The sequence below is a fragment of the Boleophthalmus pectinirostris genome, unplaced genomic scaffold, assembly GCF_026225935.1.
Source record: "Boleophthalmus pectinirostris isolate CB_2022bp ecotype Guang Dong unplaced genomic scaffold, ASM2622593v1 HiC_scaffold_5, whole genome shotgun sequence".
Lineage (NCBI taxonomy): Eukaryota > Metazoa > Chordata > Actinopteri > Gobiiformes > Gobiidae > Boleophthalmus > Boleophthalmus pectinirostris.
Window position 1 is genome coordinate 2,658,194 of NW_026571404.1, and position 16,911 is coordinate 2,675,104.

Sequence of the window (16,911 nt, forward strand, 5' to 3'; positions counted from 1 at the left end):
CGTGCACGGGCGGGGGGCGTGCACGGGCGGGTTCGTTCGGCGCCGCGGTGGTCGTCTGTTATGGCTGCGGCGGCGGCGAATCCAGCGGCTGCTTCCTCCCAGATCTCACCCTCATGAACAATCAGCACCACAGATAAGATCCAGAGCATCTACACATCTACACATCTACACATCTACACATCTACACATCTACACTCCTCCTCCTCTTCACTCTCTCCTCCTCTTCACCCTCTCCTCCTCTTCACTCTCTCCTCCTCTTCACCCTCTCCTCCTCTTCACCCTCTCCTCCTCTTCACTCTCTCCTCCTCCTCCTCCTCACCCTCTCCTCCTCCTCTTCACTCTCTCCTCCTCTTCACCCTCTCCTCCTCTTCACTCTCTCCTCCTCCTCCTCCTCACCCTCTCCTCCTCCTCTTCACTCTCCTCCTCTCTTCCTCCTCTCTCTCCTCCTCTCCTCTCCTCCTCTTCACTCTCTCCTCCTCTTCACTCCTCCTCCTCTTCACTCTCTCCTCCTCCTCCTCACTCTCTCCTCCTCTTCCTCTCTCCTCTCACTCCTCCTCCTCCTCTCTCTCCTCCTCCTCCTCCTCCTCTCTCCTCTCCTCCTCTCCTCTTCACTCTCTCCTCCTCCTCACTCCTCCTCCTCTCTCCTCTTTCCTCACTCTCTCCTCTTCCTCACTCTCTCCTCCTCCTCTTCACTCTCTCCTCCTCTTCACTCTCTCCTCCCTCCTCACTCTCTCCTCCTCCTCTTCTCACTCCTCCTCTCCTCACTCTCTCCTCTCCTCTTCCTCACTCTCTCCTCTCTCCTCTCTCCTCCTCCTCTTCACTCTCTCCTCCTCCTCTTCCTCACCCTCTCCTCCTCTTCACTCTCTCTCCTCTCCTCACTCCTCTCTCCTCCCTCTCCTCTCTCCTCTCTCACTCTCTCCTCTCTTCCTCACTCTCTCCTCCTCCTCTTCCTTCCTCACCCTCTCCTCTCCTCCTTTCCCTCTCTCTCTCTCCTCCTCTTCCTCACTCTCTCCTCCTCCTCTTCCTCACTCTCTCTCCTCCTCTTCCTCACTCTCTCCTCCTCCTCCTCACCCTCTCCTCCTCTTCACTCTCTCCTCCTCTTCCTCACTCTCTCCTCCTCCTCTTCCTCACTCTCTCCTCTTCCTCCTCCTCACTCTCTCCTCTTCCTCACTCTCTCCTCCTCTTCTTCACTCTCTCCTCCTCCTCCTCCTCACTCTCTCCTCTTCCTCCTCCTCACTCTCTCCTCTTCCTCACTCTCTCCTCCTCCTCTTCCTCACCCTCTCCTCCTCCTCTTCTCACTCTCTCTCCTCCTCTTCCTCACTCTCTCCTCCTCCTCTTCCTCACCCTCTCCTCCTCCTCTTCACTCTCTCCTCTTCCTCCTCCTCACTCTCTCCTCTTCCTCCTCCTCACTCTCTCCTCCTCCTCTTCCTCACCCTCTCCTCTTCCTCCTCCTCACTCTCTCCTCTTCCTCACTCTCTCCCTCCTCCTCTTCTTCACTTCTCCTCCTCCTCCTCCTCTTCACTCTCTCCTCCTCTTCCTCACTCTCTCCTCCTCCTCCTCCTCCTCTTCACTCTCTCCTCCTCTTCACTCTCTCCTCCTCCTCTTCCTCACTCTCTCTTCCTCCTCCTCTTCCTCACTCTCTCCTCCTCCTCCTCCTCCTCTTCACTCTCTCCTCTTCCTCACTCTCTCTTCCTCCTCCTCGTCTTCTTCACTCTCTCCTCCTCCTCCTCCTCCTCCTCCTCACTCTCTCCTCCTCTTCCTCATCTTCTCTTCCTCTCTCTTCCTCCTCCTCCTCTTCTTCATTCTCCTCCTCTTCGCTCCTCCTCCTTTTCTTCCTCTCTCTCTTCCTATTCTTCCTCATTCTCTCCTCTTTCTCATTTGCTCCTCCTCTTCCTCACTCTTTCCTCCTTCTCTTCCTCCTTCATGCCTTCCTTTCTCTTCTCTTCCTCACTCTCTCCTCCTCTTCCTCTTCTCTTCCTCTCTCTCTTCCTCCTCCTCTTCCTCACTCTCTCCTCCTCTTCTCTCTCTTCCTATTCTTCCTCATTCTTTCCTCTTTCTCACTCGCTCCTCCTCTTCCTCACCTTCTTTCCTCCTCCCTCCTCTTCCTCACTCTTTCCTCCTTCTCTTCCTCCTTCATGCCTTCCTTTCTCTTCTCTTCCTCTCTCTCTCCTCTTTCCCACTCTCTCTTCCTCCTCCTCTTCTTTCACTCTCTCCTCCTTTTTCTCACTTTCTCCTCCTCTTCTTCCTCCTCCTCTTCACTCTTCCTCCTCTTCTCCTCCTCTTTCTTCCTATTCTTCCTCATTCTCTCCTCTTTCTCACTCGCTCCTCCTCTTACTCACCTTCTCTCCTCCTCCCTCCTCTTCCTCATTCTCCTCTTTCCCACTTTCTCTTCCTCCTCCTCTTCTTCACTCTCTCCTCCTCCTCCTTTTCCTCACTCTCTCCATTTCTTCCTCCTTACCCTTCTTCCTTATTGTCTCCTCTTTCCCACTCTCTCTTCCTCCTCCTCTTCTTCTTCTTCACTCTCTCTCCTCTTCTTCTTCTTCACTCTCTCTCCTCCTCTTCTTCTTCTTCACTCTCTCTTCCTCCTCTTCTTCTTCTTCACTCTCTCTTCCTCCTCGTCTTCTTCACTTTCCCTCCTCCTCTTCTTCATCTTCACTCTCTCTCCTCCTCTTCTTCTTCCTCTCTCTCCTCCTCCTCCTCCTCTTCTTCACTCTCTCTTCCTCCTCCTCTTCTTCCTCTCTCTCCTCCTCCTTGTCCTGCTTTCTCTCCTCTTCCTTTCCCTCGCTCTCTCCACTTCTTCCTCCTTACCCTTCTTCCTTATTGTCTCCTCTTTCCCACTCTCTCTTCCTCCTCCTCTTCTTCTTCTTCACTCTCTCTCCTCCTCTTCTTCTTCTTCACTCTCTCTTCCTCCTCGTCTTCTTCACTTTCCCTCCTCCTCTTCTTTCCTCTCTCTCTCCTCCTCCCCTCTCTTCTCCTCTTCTTCTTCTTCTCACTCCTCCTCTTCCTCCTCTTCTTCTTCTTCTTCTTCTCTCTTCTTCTTTCACTCTCTTTCTTCCTCCTCTTCTTCACTTTCCCTCCTCCTCTTCTTCTTCTTCACTCTCTCTCCTCCTCTTCTTCTTCTTCACTCTCTCTCCTCCTCTTCTTCTTCTTCACTTTCCCTCCTCCTCTTCTTCTTCTTCACTCTCTCTCCTCCTCTTCTTCTTCCTCTCTCTCTCTTCCTCCTCCTCCTCTTCTTCCTCTCTCTCTCTCCTCCTCCTCCTCTTCTTCTTCACTCTCTCTCCTCCTCTTCTTCTTCCTCACTCTCTCTTCCTCCTCCTCTTCTTCTTCCTCTCTCTCCTCCTCCTCTTCTTCTTCTTCACTCTCTCTTCCTCCTCCTCTTCTTCTTCCTCTCTCTCCTCCTCCTCTTCTTCTTCTTCCTCTCTCTTCCTCCTCCTCTTCTTCCTCTCTCTTCCTCCTCCTCTTCTTCCTCTCTCTCCTCCTCCTCGTCCTGCTTTCTCTCCTCTTCCTTTCCCTCGCTCTCTCCACTTCTTCCTCCTCACCCTCCTTTCTCTCTTCTTCCTCACTCTCCTCCTCCTCCTCCTCCTCTTCTTCACTCTGTGTGGTCTACAACTTCCGGGCTTTTTGTGAATCGTCTCGTGTTTTCTGATTCCTGGAGAGAAATTAACCTCACTTTCCTTCCACCGACGAGACTCTGAGCCGACGTGTAGGTGGATGAATGTGACCTGATCGTTCACACTGAAGTCACATGTCAAAAGATCAGATCTGGATCAGTTTCAGGAGCACAGATCCAAGTGTCCTGGGTCACGTTTGAATTAAAAAAAAAATCGGATCTGTGTCTCCTCTTCCTCACTCCTCTCCTCCTCTTCCTCCTCCTCCTCCTCTCCTCCTCCTCTCCTCACTCCTCTCCTCCTCCTCCCTCTTCCTCACTCACTCTCTCTCCTCCTCTTCCTCACTCCTCCTCTCTCCTCCTCCTCACTCTCTCTTCCTCCTCTTCCTCACTCTCTCCTCCTCCTCACTCTCTCCTCCTCCTCTTCCTCACTCTCTCCTCCTCCTCCTCCTCTCCTCCTCCTCTTCCTCACTCTCTCCTCCTCCTCCTCACTCTCTCCTCCTCTTCCTCACCCTCTCTCCTCTCTTCCTCCTCCTCTTCCTCACTCCTCTCTCCTCCTCTTCCTCCTCTTCCTCACTCCTCTCCTCCTCTCCTCTTCCTCCTCACTCTCTCTCCTCCTCTTCCTCACTCTCTCTCCTCCTCTTCCTCACTCTCTCCCTCTCTCCTCTTCCTCCTCCTCCTCCTCTTCCTCACTCTCTCCTCCTCCTCCTCATTAAAATCTCCAGGTGCTCGATGATCTCGTTCATGTTTGGACGTCGTCGTGTCTCCAGTGTCACATGTGGGACACTTTCGAGCCGTTTAACGTTCACACTGGAGTCACACACAAGTCACATTTAACTGGAAATGTGAACGACCTCGCAAAAACATCGGATTTCACAAAAAAAATCTGAATTGAGCGTTAAACCTGCAGTCTGAACGTAGACTTAGATCCCAGAAATACAACATCGCCTCGTGGATCGACCTCTACAGAGCCTCTCTCCAAAGACACGGTTTTTTTCTTGCACGGGTCCAGACTGCAGCTCTCAGCCGAGCTACACCAGAATCTCACAGAGGAGCTCCAGACTGTCTGAACTCTCGTCCGCTCTGAGAACCTGACTGTGGGATAAAACTTGCCGTAAATATAAATCATAATCTTAGTCAAATCAAAATGAGAGAATCATCTAAACCCGTCACATGTACTTTGAAATTACAGCTCATTAAATATAAAAGAGCACAGCAACGATCACTTTTATTGTAGCTTTTAACTCTATCGGAAACACAGCTGCTGTCCAATTTCCCTTCATTCACACTAGTTTAATAACTCGTTTAATCCTGTTTCCTCTTGTTTCCAGTTCCTTGTTTTCCCTGGTTTGTTACGTCACAGACAGTCCATAAATCCAGCGTCGTGTTCCGAGCGTTTCCTCGTCACGTCGGGTTCATTACAGTCGCGTGTTCACCGTCGCAGGTTTAATCACGTTACTTAATGCTCAGATTTTTTTTTTTTTACAGCTAATCCCGCTCCTTCCTGTAGACGACACCAAATCCAGATGAGCGAGGACAGAGCGTGCGATTCAAAACTAAAACAACACTGCGTAAGTTTTATTATTACGCAAAAAGTCACATTAAGTAAGAAAAAATTAAGTCACAAAAAATAAAAAAAAATAAAAAAACATGAACATTTTTAACAGTGTTGGGAAAGTTTCTTTTAAAATGTAATCCCCTACAGATTACAGATTACATACACCGAAATGTAGTTTGTAACAGAATCCGTTAAATTACTTAAAGTGAGTAATGTAATCTGAATACTTTGGATTACTTGATTTGCTGTAGAGAAACAAAGACGAGGATATTTTAATATAAGAAGTTTTGTCTGATAAAAGAAAATAAAAAGTCCAGATTTTACTGAACCAAATTTAAAAATATTATTGATAAAAGACAAAGAAACACGTCCACAGCAGGATTTAGTCCTGGTTTAGTCCTAGTTTAGACCTGGTTTTAGACCTGGTTTAGACCTGGTTTTAGTTCTAGTTTAGATCTGGTTATAGACCTGGTTTGGTCCTGGGTTTAGACCTGGTTTAAGACCTGGTTTAGACCTGGTTTAGTCCTGGTTTAGACCTGGTTTAGACCTGGTTTAGTCCTGGTTTAGACCTGGTTTAGACCTGGTTTTAGACCTGGTTTAGACCTGGTTTAGACCTGGTTTTAGACCTGGTTTAGACCTGGTGTAGACCTGGTTTAGACCTGGTTTAGTCCTAGTTTAGTTCTAGTTTAAACCTGGTTTTAGACCTGGTTTAGACCTGGTTTAGACCTGGTTTTAGTTCTGGTTTTAGACCTGGTTTAGACCTAGTTTTAGACCTGGTTTTAGACCTGGTTTAGTCCTGGTTTAGACCTGGTTTTAGTCCTGGTTTGGGGGGGTTACAAAGTAACTGTAATCCAATTACCACTCACTGAAACAGTAACTGTAACTGAATACAGTTACTCATCATTTGTACTCTGATTACATAACTCTGGTACATGTAATCTGTTACTCCAGTTTGAGTATTTCCTCGATTATTTTACACGTTCAGATCATCCAAATTATTCACCACGATGAGTTTAGAAGCTCGACTTTCAGAGACCAGAGTAAAGTTTTACCGTGAAGTCAACACAACTAGCATGCCAACGCACTCTTCCTGATCGTCAGACAATAAAACGCTTCAGAATTCGACGCAGACACACAGAACACAGAGGCTTATTTTGACAAGAGCTGATTATACAACACGCCGCCGCTCAAACACAAGAAAAAACACGTCCGATGTTACGTAAAACTGACTCTTGTGAGATTCAAGTCGTGTTCTGATGTTGTTTCCTCGTCACAAACAGACCTGGAGTTGTGTTTGTTTCATTCACACGTTTGAGTAACACTTTATTATTAATCTGTTTACATCTTCATAAACCAGTGATTACCCGAGTTTTTTTTTTTTCTTTTTTTCTGGGGATCCATATTTTAAAAGTCACAAAATAAAGGTGGATTTCAGTGGCCACACGTTAAAGTTTGTATGGAGGATTTTTTTTGTTTCAAATTGTCAGTGATAGATTATAGATGCAGTCGCCTTGTAATTATGATGACCAAAAAAAAGAGAATAAAAATTCATCAACTCTGGTCGTGGTGGGGCTAAACATTTGCCAATAGATAATGACACTGCCTCGTTATCTGTGAGCTGACAGGCTGTCAATCAAACTCCCTACGTTTCTAGCGTGACTGACGCGTGACTGACGCGTAACTGACGCCGGTACGTGGTTTACGTACGACTGTCACGCAGTCCACAGACGCAAGACGCACAGACGCTGTTTACTCCACCAACGCAACAGTTCTTAGCGGCTTTTTTTGACCTATATCTTCCTCGCAGTTCGCACAAAGTTTGTTGCAATGGCGACAAGAATCCAGGAGCAGTTCACCGCAAAAGAAAGTCTGTTTTTGAGGTCGCTGAAAGAAGAAGACAAGGGGAAAAGCAGCGAAGCCAAACTAAGGTGATTCTTGGAGATTCATTCCAGCGATGGTGGTCTGTTTTTAAGAGCTTGTAAACCTGATATTGACCATTATTACAGTTTTATTTGTCTTCTGTCTGTGTTTTCAAATGTTCTATGGACCCATTTGAGTCTGAAATAAAACTTGATCGATTGATGTAGCTGTAGTTTTCAAGTGAATCTTTAATCCTTTTACTTTTAGTTCAGGTGAAATTGGTCAGTTCCACGTCTGAAATCATCCAAATTACACTCGTGGAGTTTAGAAACGCAGTGGAGCCGCCTAAATCTGCAGGGTTTGTCCGTTAATTAAACACGCGAACGAAACAAAACACAACTCCAGCTCCGTTTGCGACGCGGAAATGACAATAGAACAGTGCGATACGAACTCTTTAAAGTGTCTAATTTCAGCGAACCCCGAGACAAAAATACACGTCGACAGCCCAGAGAGTAAAAAATGTATTAGAATTTATGAAGTACTATGACAAAGTAGCAGCAGTTGTGAATACTTGTGGCTAATAAAAGGGCCACAAATCACGCGGGCTTGATTGAGGAAATGCTGTGAGCTGAGACAAAGCAGCCTGACTGTGCTTGGAGCCAGCGCCGGTTACATAAGCGCAGATGGATGTTTGTGTACTCTGATCTGCAGATTGCGGCTGTCCCAAAGTTTCCTGTCTACGAGTACTTGGACAAACCCGCAGTCAGAAGAGAAATACTGCACTTTTCACCGTCCTATAAATCAAAACGAGAGGCCCGAGCGAGAACCTGAGACAGCAGAATGCTCACGGTGACGTTTCTGTGTTTGTGGATTCGAGCGGGAAGCGGGGCTGGGGGCTACGGTGACAAAAAATATGAAGATTTTTCAATAATAATCATAATTTTTGTTAATTCTGTCTGAAAATGAACACAGTACGACATTTTCTGATCTATTTTCTAATGTTTCCTGGACCTGGAGTTGTGTTTTTGTTTCATTCACACACGTTTAAAGCACAAACTCGTACATGTATTTTGCAGTTAGGAATTCGTTCTTCCACCTTGTGATGTCATGTGGTGATACAGGAAGTGCTCCACTGTGTTTATAAACTCCAAACAAATCCAAATACACTTTATTTCTATGGCACATTTTTACAGAAGCAGGGAGGGCTCATAAAAAACGCAAACGCCGCAACAACAAACTAAAAAAACACAACGGAAGTGATCGCGGGACACTATTTTCCGACGGACCAAGCGGGAAGTGAATGGGAAAAGTTGAAGAAAAAGAATGTGAAAAGTAAAGGAACGGAGAAGTGAAGGAAGTTGGAAACTTAATTAAAAGCAATTTATTGTTCTGTGGCCAGGATCACTGTCTGACCGTCGCTTGGTCCGTCGGAAAATAGAGTCCCGCGGTCACTTCTGTTGTGGCTTTTTTTGGTTTGTGTCGCGGCGTTTTGTTTGCGTTGTGCGCGTTTGTGTATTTGTTTGTGTTGTCGCGTTTGTATTTGTGTTGTGGCGTTTGTATTTGTTGCAGCGTTTGCGTCTACTACGTTTATATGACGACGGTCTGAACAGAAGATGCAAAAGTGCCGCTGTATCTTCACTTTTTATTCCGTGTTTAGACGAGTGTTTTCGAGAGGAATTGCGTGTGCATGTTTGTGTACTCTGATCTGCAGATTGCGGCTGTCCCAAAGTTTCCTGTCTACGAGTACTTGGACAAACGTCGCAGTCAGAAGAGAAATACTGCACTTTTCACCGTCCTATAAATCAAAACGAGAGGCCCGAGCGAGAACCTGAGACAGCAGAATGCTCACGGTGACGTTTCTGTGTTTGTGGATTCGAGCGGGAAGCGGGACTGGGGGCTACGGTGACAAAAAATATGAAGATTTTTCTAACAATCACAATTTTTTTAAATTTTGTCTTAAAATGAACACAGTACGACATTTTCTGATCTATTTTTTAATGTTTCCTGGACCTGGAGTTGTGCTTTTGTTTCATTCAAACATGTTTAACGCACAAACTCGTACATGTATTTTGGCGTTAGGAATTTTCTCTTCCACCTTGTGATGTCATGTGGTGATACAGGAAGTGCGCCACTGTGTTTTTAAACTCCACACAATTGCCAATCTCTACTGAACGAAAGGCAAGGCTGGAAAATAACAAATTAATTTTTATGAGTAATTTGACATTTTTTAAGTAGTTTTTGAAATAGATCATTTTACTTTTACTCAAGTACATTTTGACCAAAGTATTTTACTTCATTACATTGGAAGCTGCCCTTGTGACTGAGTTAAATCAGATTGAAAATTAAATGTGGGGGAAAAAAAACAATCTGCCAGAAATGAAAGTAAATTGCGTGGGTTTGCACCATGGATCTTTAACTCTTTCCCCCTGACGCTACTAGGAACACCCATACATATGTTACTAGGCTACCATAGAGCATAATTGCATAAAAGAAAAAGACTTCCACGAGATTTCAGGGTAATTTTGGTTCATATCGAGTATAAAGCCCGGATAGTTTTTCGGATATCGCAGGACTCCACACAGCATCAGCGGCATTCTCATCTTCGTAAGATTCACTCTCTGTAAGTCCGTCGCTATCGCTGTTTTCCACTTTATAATCACTCTCATCATCACTTTGAAATCTATAAAATTCACTTTCTCTAAACTTATCCATAAAATACGTCCGCTCCTCATTTCTAAAACTGTGCGCCGCAGCGCGATCTTTCCATTGCACGTGTTTCGTGTTGTGTTTTTTCCGGAAGCTACAATCGTCACTACTTCGATTAACTTCGGAAAAAATCTGCGAAAACATATCCTTGAATCCTAATGGTCAGCCTAGTGTGGGTTGTAGTGGCCCCTACCTATCACAGTCTCTGTTTAAATGTGAAAAACCGAGCCATTTCTAAAGGTCGTCAAATCACGTCTTTAGTGATACAGCGGAGGAGTCAAAAGTCGTCATTAAGGTTCCAGGGGGGGTCGTCAAATGTCGTCTTCATGGGGGAAAGAGTTAAAATAACTGGAGGTGTTGCTGCTTGTAGCTGCCTCCAGTTGACGTAGTGACACTGGAACTACAGCGGAAAAAATCTCATGGGCTGCGAGAGGAATTTTCGTGTTTAGTGTTCGTCTGACAGGGACCTACAACTTTCAAAAATGTCGGATTTTGTGGCGATTTTTACTTATTTTTAGATCATAAACTTTTTCTCAGTTGTCTTAAAAAACGCTTTATAATCGTTCGCTCCGGCTCAGCTCTGTTCCTCTCTCCGATTGGTCAAATCAGTCACGTGATACACGAGTCTGTGCTCCGTGCGTGCATTCGCGTGAGCCCGCAGGAGAAATAAACACTACTGCACATGCTCATTCGGCCCAGAGGTCATGAGACATTGAGCTAAGCACCACAGAAAATTAACAATATTTTAAGAGAAAATGTAATTCAAATATTTTAGTAGAAAATCAGCCGAGGCCAAATGAAAGGTCTTGGAGGGCTGGATCCAGGCCCCGGGCCGCATGTTTGACACCCCTGCACTAGACGAAAGACACTTCTGATAAAATATTTTGTCGTTTTTACCCACAAGCATCGCGTGTAAACAGACCCTACGTCTTGTTCGAGGCCCCGCGAGCTGGAGCTGGACCTCGGACCTCAAAATGCAGCACGGGGGAGGAAATCTGGATGAGGTCCGAGACGTAACGTGGGGTCAGAGAAACAAACAATAAAATCTTAAAATCAACTCTGACACGAACTGGAAGCCGGTGCAACGATCGGGATAATGTGCTCACGTTTTTTAGTTCCCAGTTAAAAGTCACGCAGCAGAATTTTGGACCAACTGTGAGGGAGAAAGTGCAACGTGGCTGATTCACTCCACACACTGGTGATGTTCAGAAAGAATCCCACCAAGAACTGGGTCAGGACTGTCCACAAGACCAGCTCACACACATCTGGGTCCCAAAACTAAACCAGGACGAGGCCAGAGACCAGAACTCAACCAGGATTTACTCAAAAAACAGGGAATAGAATGTGGACAACTAAGAATTACACATGTCAATAAAAATCAAAACGTAAAGCATGTCAGGACCCAGATGAAAAAAGCGTTTGTGATGAAGCGTTCGTTCTGCTCCAGACGCTTGAATCTGGTTCAGATGGATTCTCGATGTGTTGGCCACAGACACAGGAACGGGAGAACAATGGGCTGATTTCTATATTTAAACCCCGCGATCTGCAGGAGGTGCTCCGTCTGCGTCATGGTTTCACACACGACACAGTAAACCACAAAACAATGGACCCGATAGTGACCGACTTAAAGGTGCACTATCAAAATAACAAACTCATTACACAGAACGAAACGAGAGATAATGAAGAACTGCCGAATTAAAAGTAAAAGGAGCCGTTCAGTTGAAAACTTCCGCTTCATGACATCACAAGGTGGAACAGAGTATTTTTGAGCTTTGGAGATGTAGACGAACACAACTCCAGGTACAGAAAAATAAAAATGTGGCTGTTTGCTGCTCTTGGAAAAAGGATCAAAACTTTAAATGCAACAAATTCCAGGCACTAAAAAAGTAAAAGTCTCATGAAGAAAATATATAATATGTATAATTAAAAGGCTTTTATTTTGGTAATTTAAACAACGCCAGTTTTTGAGGAGGAAACAGAGTTAGAACAAAGCTTAAAAAACTAAACAAAAAAAGTAAATTGTGTGAAATATAGGACCTTTAAGGCATTTTAAAATGGTTGCATATTCAACACTTTTCTATCTTCTACGAACCAGGAAGCACTTTATATACACAATAAATCATTTGTGTTGTTGTTAGAGTTCGTTTAATGCAAATCATTTCTTTAATTTTAATTAATTAATTTGTACCCGCGCAAGAACTGAAAATGGAAGGGAGTTGGGAGCTAAATCTTGCACAGAGCATCTTTTCTCTTGGCATTTAAGGTTTTCTGTGCACTGTCCTTGTTTAAAATAAAATAAAACAAAACAAAATAAAATAAAATAATATAATATATTTAAAAAAAAAATTGAATAAAATAAAATATAAATAAAAAATAAATAAAAAATAAAAAATAAATAAAATAATATAAAATAAAATTAAATAATATTAAATAAAATAAATAATAAAATAATATAAAATAGAATAAAATAGAACAAAATAAAATAAATAAATAAATGAGTTCAATACAGGAATAGGAATTTATTCACGGACAAAATACAGAAATAAAAACCTCCAGGATCATGAAGAGCGGGTTAATATGAACATTTTAAGTAGGACTGTGCAAAAATATCAAAATATCGATATATATTGTATCGTTTAATGTGATGATACAGCATTGATATCGTGGGCTGCTGTATCATTACTGAGTATTTTTTGGTTTATTTTACTAAATTATTTTGTTACAGCTACAGTTTTGTTGCTTGTTCAGAGGAAGGAAACTTGTTTATGGGACACACAACAAAGACTTTTAGTATCACAGACATGATTTAACCTTTATTTTTTTAATTGAACTGCATCGTATCGATTTGAAATATAAAAAAAGGTTTCAAAAGAAGTGCTTCCTGGACCTCCAGAAGATAATACACAGTAGATAAAACTCAGTGGTGCTCTTTGGGAAGGGAAGTCGGTTTAAAGATGGACAAAAAAAACCCAAGGCACTAACTGGTTAAAATAAAATGCTTTTATTAATGTACGGCACGTCTTAATAGACAACTTAATTAATTAAGTTGTCCCCTGATTAAAGACCTAGGCTGAAACGCGTCGGGACTTTGTAAGTTGCCCATTAAGACGTGCTGTAAATTAATAAAGGCATTTCATTTTAACCAGTTAGTGCCTTGGGTTTTTTTCATCTTTGATTTGAAATATGTGGACTACTACTTATGGAATAAGACAAAGAAATAAAAGAATCAAGTACAATGATGACATTTAAAAAATACATAAAATCAAATGCAGTGTGTACGTATGGACAAGAAAACTAAGTTGTTGTGCATAAAAGTGAAGATTACTGTTTGCAGTTGATCAGTAATTGTGCCTGAACTGATTTGGAATGTTTAGTGACCATCGGTGTTGCTGTTTTGTCTTGAAAGGGGAAAGGGGGGCAAGATAACATAAGATTTTTCTTCTTTCTGCTCCTTTTCATTCATTTCTTGTGTGTCTGATGTTGTGACACTGTCGATGTCTTTTTATACTTTATGAATGAAATAAATAAACAAAATAAACATATCATATTGAATTGAAAGTGCACTATATCGAGATATGTATCGTATCGGTAACTTCTTAATGATACTCAGACCTAATTTTAAGACCAACATGACGAGGCTCACGGCAGCAGGTACATGAAGAGGGGTGACAGTTTTTCATTGTATAGTAAACTGGAGCCTGGAGTCGATGGAGCCAGAAGCGCCCCCATGCTCACGTCCTGTTTTTGAAGGGTCCTCTGTGCTGTTCTCGCTGAAGTGTTTTTTGTTCTGAGGCTGTTTGACCTTTAGTGCGTCTCCATATGGACCTGCGTGCGTGCGTGCGTGTATGTATGTATGTATGTATGTATATGGTGGCAGGTGCGTACATGTACACAGACAGGTGCGAGCGGCGGCAGGTGTTAAAGGGTCGTCTATACCAGGAAGAGGAGACTGTTTTTATCTCGAAACGCAACACTGGAGCTGAAGGGAACGGAAAGAACAAAGAACGTCACCGGTTCAACAAGAACATTAAAAAAAAATAACAACAGAGTGAACGACCGAGGACAAACCGCTCAAGTCCAAGATTAGACCTGGTTCAGTCCTGGTTTAGTCCTGGTTTAGTCCTGGTTTAGACCTGGTTTAGTCCTGGTTCAGTCCTGGGTCAGTTCTCATTTAGTCCTGGTTCAGACCTGGTTTAGTCCTGGTTTAGTCCTGGTTTAGACCTGGTTTAGTCCTGGTTTAGTCCTGGTTTAGACCTGGTTCAGTCCTGGTTCAGTCCTGGTTTAGTCCTGGTTCAAACCTGGTTTAGACCTGGTTTAGTCCTGGTTTAGACCTGGTTTAGTCCTGGTTTAGTCCTGGTTTAGACCTGGTTCAGTCCTGGTTCAGTCCTGGTTTAGTCCTGGTTCAAACCTGGTTTAGACCTGGTTTAGTCCTGGTTTAGACCTGGTTTAGTCCTGGTTTAGACCTGGTTCAGTCCTGGTTCAGTCCTGGTTTAGTCCTGGTATAGTCCTGGTTTAGACATGGTTCAGTCCTGGTTCAGTCCTGGTTTAGTCCTGGTTTAGTCCTGGTTTAGTCCTGGTTCAGTCCTGGTTTAGTTCTGGTTCAAACCTGGTTTAGTCCTGGTTTAGACATGGTCCAGTCCTTGTTTAGTCCTGGTTTAATCCACGTTCAGTCCACGTTCAGTCCTAGTTTAGTCCTAGTTTAATCCTGGTTCAGTCCTGGTTTAGTCCCTGATGAGGAGGTTGTGAACGAAGAAGTGTGGAGACGAGAAAAAGCCAAAGAGACGTGTGGAGAAATTTAAATTGTATATATATTATATATAGTAAAATGTGTATAACTCTGAACACACAGAAAAAAATATATTTTTGAAGAGTAAAAAGAGTAAGAAGTGTTCCCATCAGCCACTCTAAATATTATTAATGTCGTGAGTGAAAATCAAGCAAACAATGATCACGTCAGATTCTGCCTTTTGCCTTTGCCTAATTTTTCCAGTTATTTATTGCAATTCAAGTCGTGCAAGTCCAATGAAGAACTTGAGATGGTACAAAAGTAAAAGAACAAAACACACAAGTCCGAGCTCTGCCAAACCGTCTGTACCTGTGTGTGCGCACGAGGCGGAGGCGAGCAGTTTGCGTGTGCGCAGGAAGCTGATGGCGAGTCTCATGATGGACGCTTTGTCCAGGTGCGAGGAGACGGTGTGGGGCAGGGGCAGGTGGTGCGCCAGCTCGTAGAACACCTCCGTCTCTTTGCTCCGTCTGCAGCGAGCGGCGTCACGAGACTTCTCCTTACGACGCTCCGAGCTGCTCCTGGAAAACACAAACACAACACGCACGGTTAAAAAACTGTCAAGAAGTGAAAACAAACATACTAGAGCCCGACTGATATATCGGCCAGTTGATATTATCGGCCGATATCAGGGTCTGGGGAAATTCCTCCAATCAGCGCCGATATTTTTCATTTTTCTTTTTCCTCTGCTGTTACAGCCCTGTAAATTCGTGTTCAAACCAAACGTCATTCGCTTCATTCGTGCGCTCAGGTCGCTCGAGTTTGGGAATTTGGTCACGTGAGTAAATCCACTCGAGTCGCTCCAGAAGGAACAACTGCAGCTGCACAGAGTCTGAGTCTGTTTTCATTTGGAAATGGTGGACTTGGACGACATCATGTGGGCCGATCAGAGGAAGACCAGAGCGGGACCAGAGCGAGACCGAGAGAGACCGGGACCGAGAGCGAGACCAGAGAGACCAGAGCGAGACCAGAGCGAGACCGAGACCAGGAGACCAGAGCGAGACCAGAGAGACCGGAGGAGACCAGAGCGAGACCAGAGCGAGACCAGAGCGAGACCGAGAGAGCGAGACCAGAGCTCCGAGACCTCCTGACCCTGACCGTGGGCTCTGAGTTCCTTTTTTTTTTAAAATATAGAGATATTTATTTTTAGTTATTTTGTTTTTAAATATTATTATTATGGTTATTGAACAACATATTTTTTTTATTTAGTATATTTAGTACATATATATATATATATATATATATATATATATATTTATTATTTTTACTATTATTTTATTATTATGTTGTGGTTAACGTTTCAATATGTTAAAAAGTAAATTATTGCACCTGATTGTTACTCAAAAAACTTTTTGGAAAACGCTGAAAGTTTACATGATTATTATTATTGTGTAACTCATACAAAGCAGTACATTTTTCATTTTTTTTTTTTTTTTTAAAGAATTATCGCCAATTATATCGGCCCTGATTGATGGAATTATATCAATATCATATCAGTTTCACAAAAAACATATCGGTCAGGCTCAAATACACACACAACACACACACACACACACAGACACACAAACAAACACAAAATGCATGGTCAAGAAGTGAGGGGACAATACACACACTCACACACACACAAATACACACAAACACACTGTCAAGGAGTGAGGAGACAATACACACACACAAACACACACACACATACAATACAAAACACCACAACAGGACAGGATTCTCTAGATTTCACTTAAGATTCAGGCTCTTCCTTTGCTCTCTGCACTTAGTCACTCCCCCTTCAGAGCGCCATCACGACACAACCACCGCGCGCCCCACTAACGAAACCACCGCGCATCGCATCAAGTCGTCGTGCTCAGTTTCGCCTCGTGTTTTTGTGTATTTGTGGAGAATTGTTCGAACAGGGCCCGGGAGAGATCACTAGATGACTCAAACACGTATGAATGCCTGTAAAAGCTCTCCAGGCGGGTTTGTGACGAGGGAACATCGTTACAAAAGCACATTTTGCATAACACCTCGTCATGACAATCAGCGTGCATCCCGCTAATGAACCCGCCGCACATCACGTCGGGTTTGTCAGGTTTTGGAGCATTGTTTTGTTTCCTGTTTTTGTGTTTCGATGGAGAAGTGTCGTGCGGGAGCGTGGCTGACGTAGGCTCGTGCGCTCACAACCTCATCAGACGCGCTTCTGATGAGGGGACGGTGTCGTAACGCGGCGCGAATCTCCCAAAAAAAAAGCTGACGTTAACAAGCCCGTGTAAGGAAGCGAAAACACAGGCCCTGCTCTGTGCTCCTCGTGCGAACAGAACCGGCGCAGGAGTCAGACCCGTCCTCGTAATCGAGTTAAAAAGCACATGGTGTTTTTGAAAAGTGTCAGTGATGGATGGAGCGAGG

General features: G+C 44.0%; 1 protein-coding gene across 1 annotated transcript in view; it reads right to left on the reverse strand.

Annotated features, from left to right (window-relative positions):
• The window catches only part of epas1b (endothelial PAS domain protein 1b), a 147,308-nt gene that overhangs the window by 62,865 nt on the left and 67,532 nt on the right, over positions 1–16,911 (reverse strand). Inside the window, exon 2 of the mRNA XM_055163017.1 lies at positions 14,827–15,035. Coding sequence (XP_055018992.1) covers positions 14,827–15,035 — 209 coding nt within the window. The remainder of the gene's footprint in view (positions 1–14,826; positions 15,036–16,911) is intronic.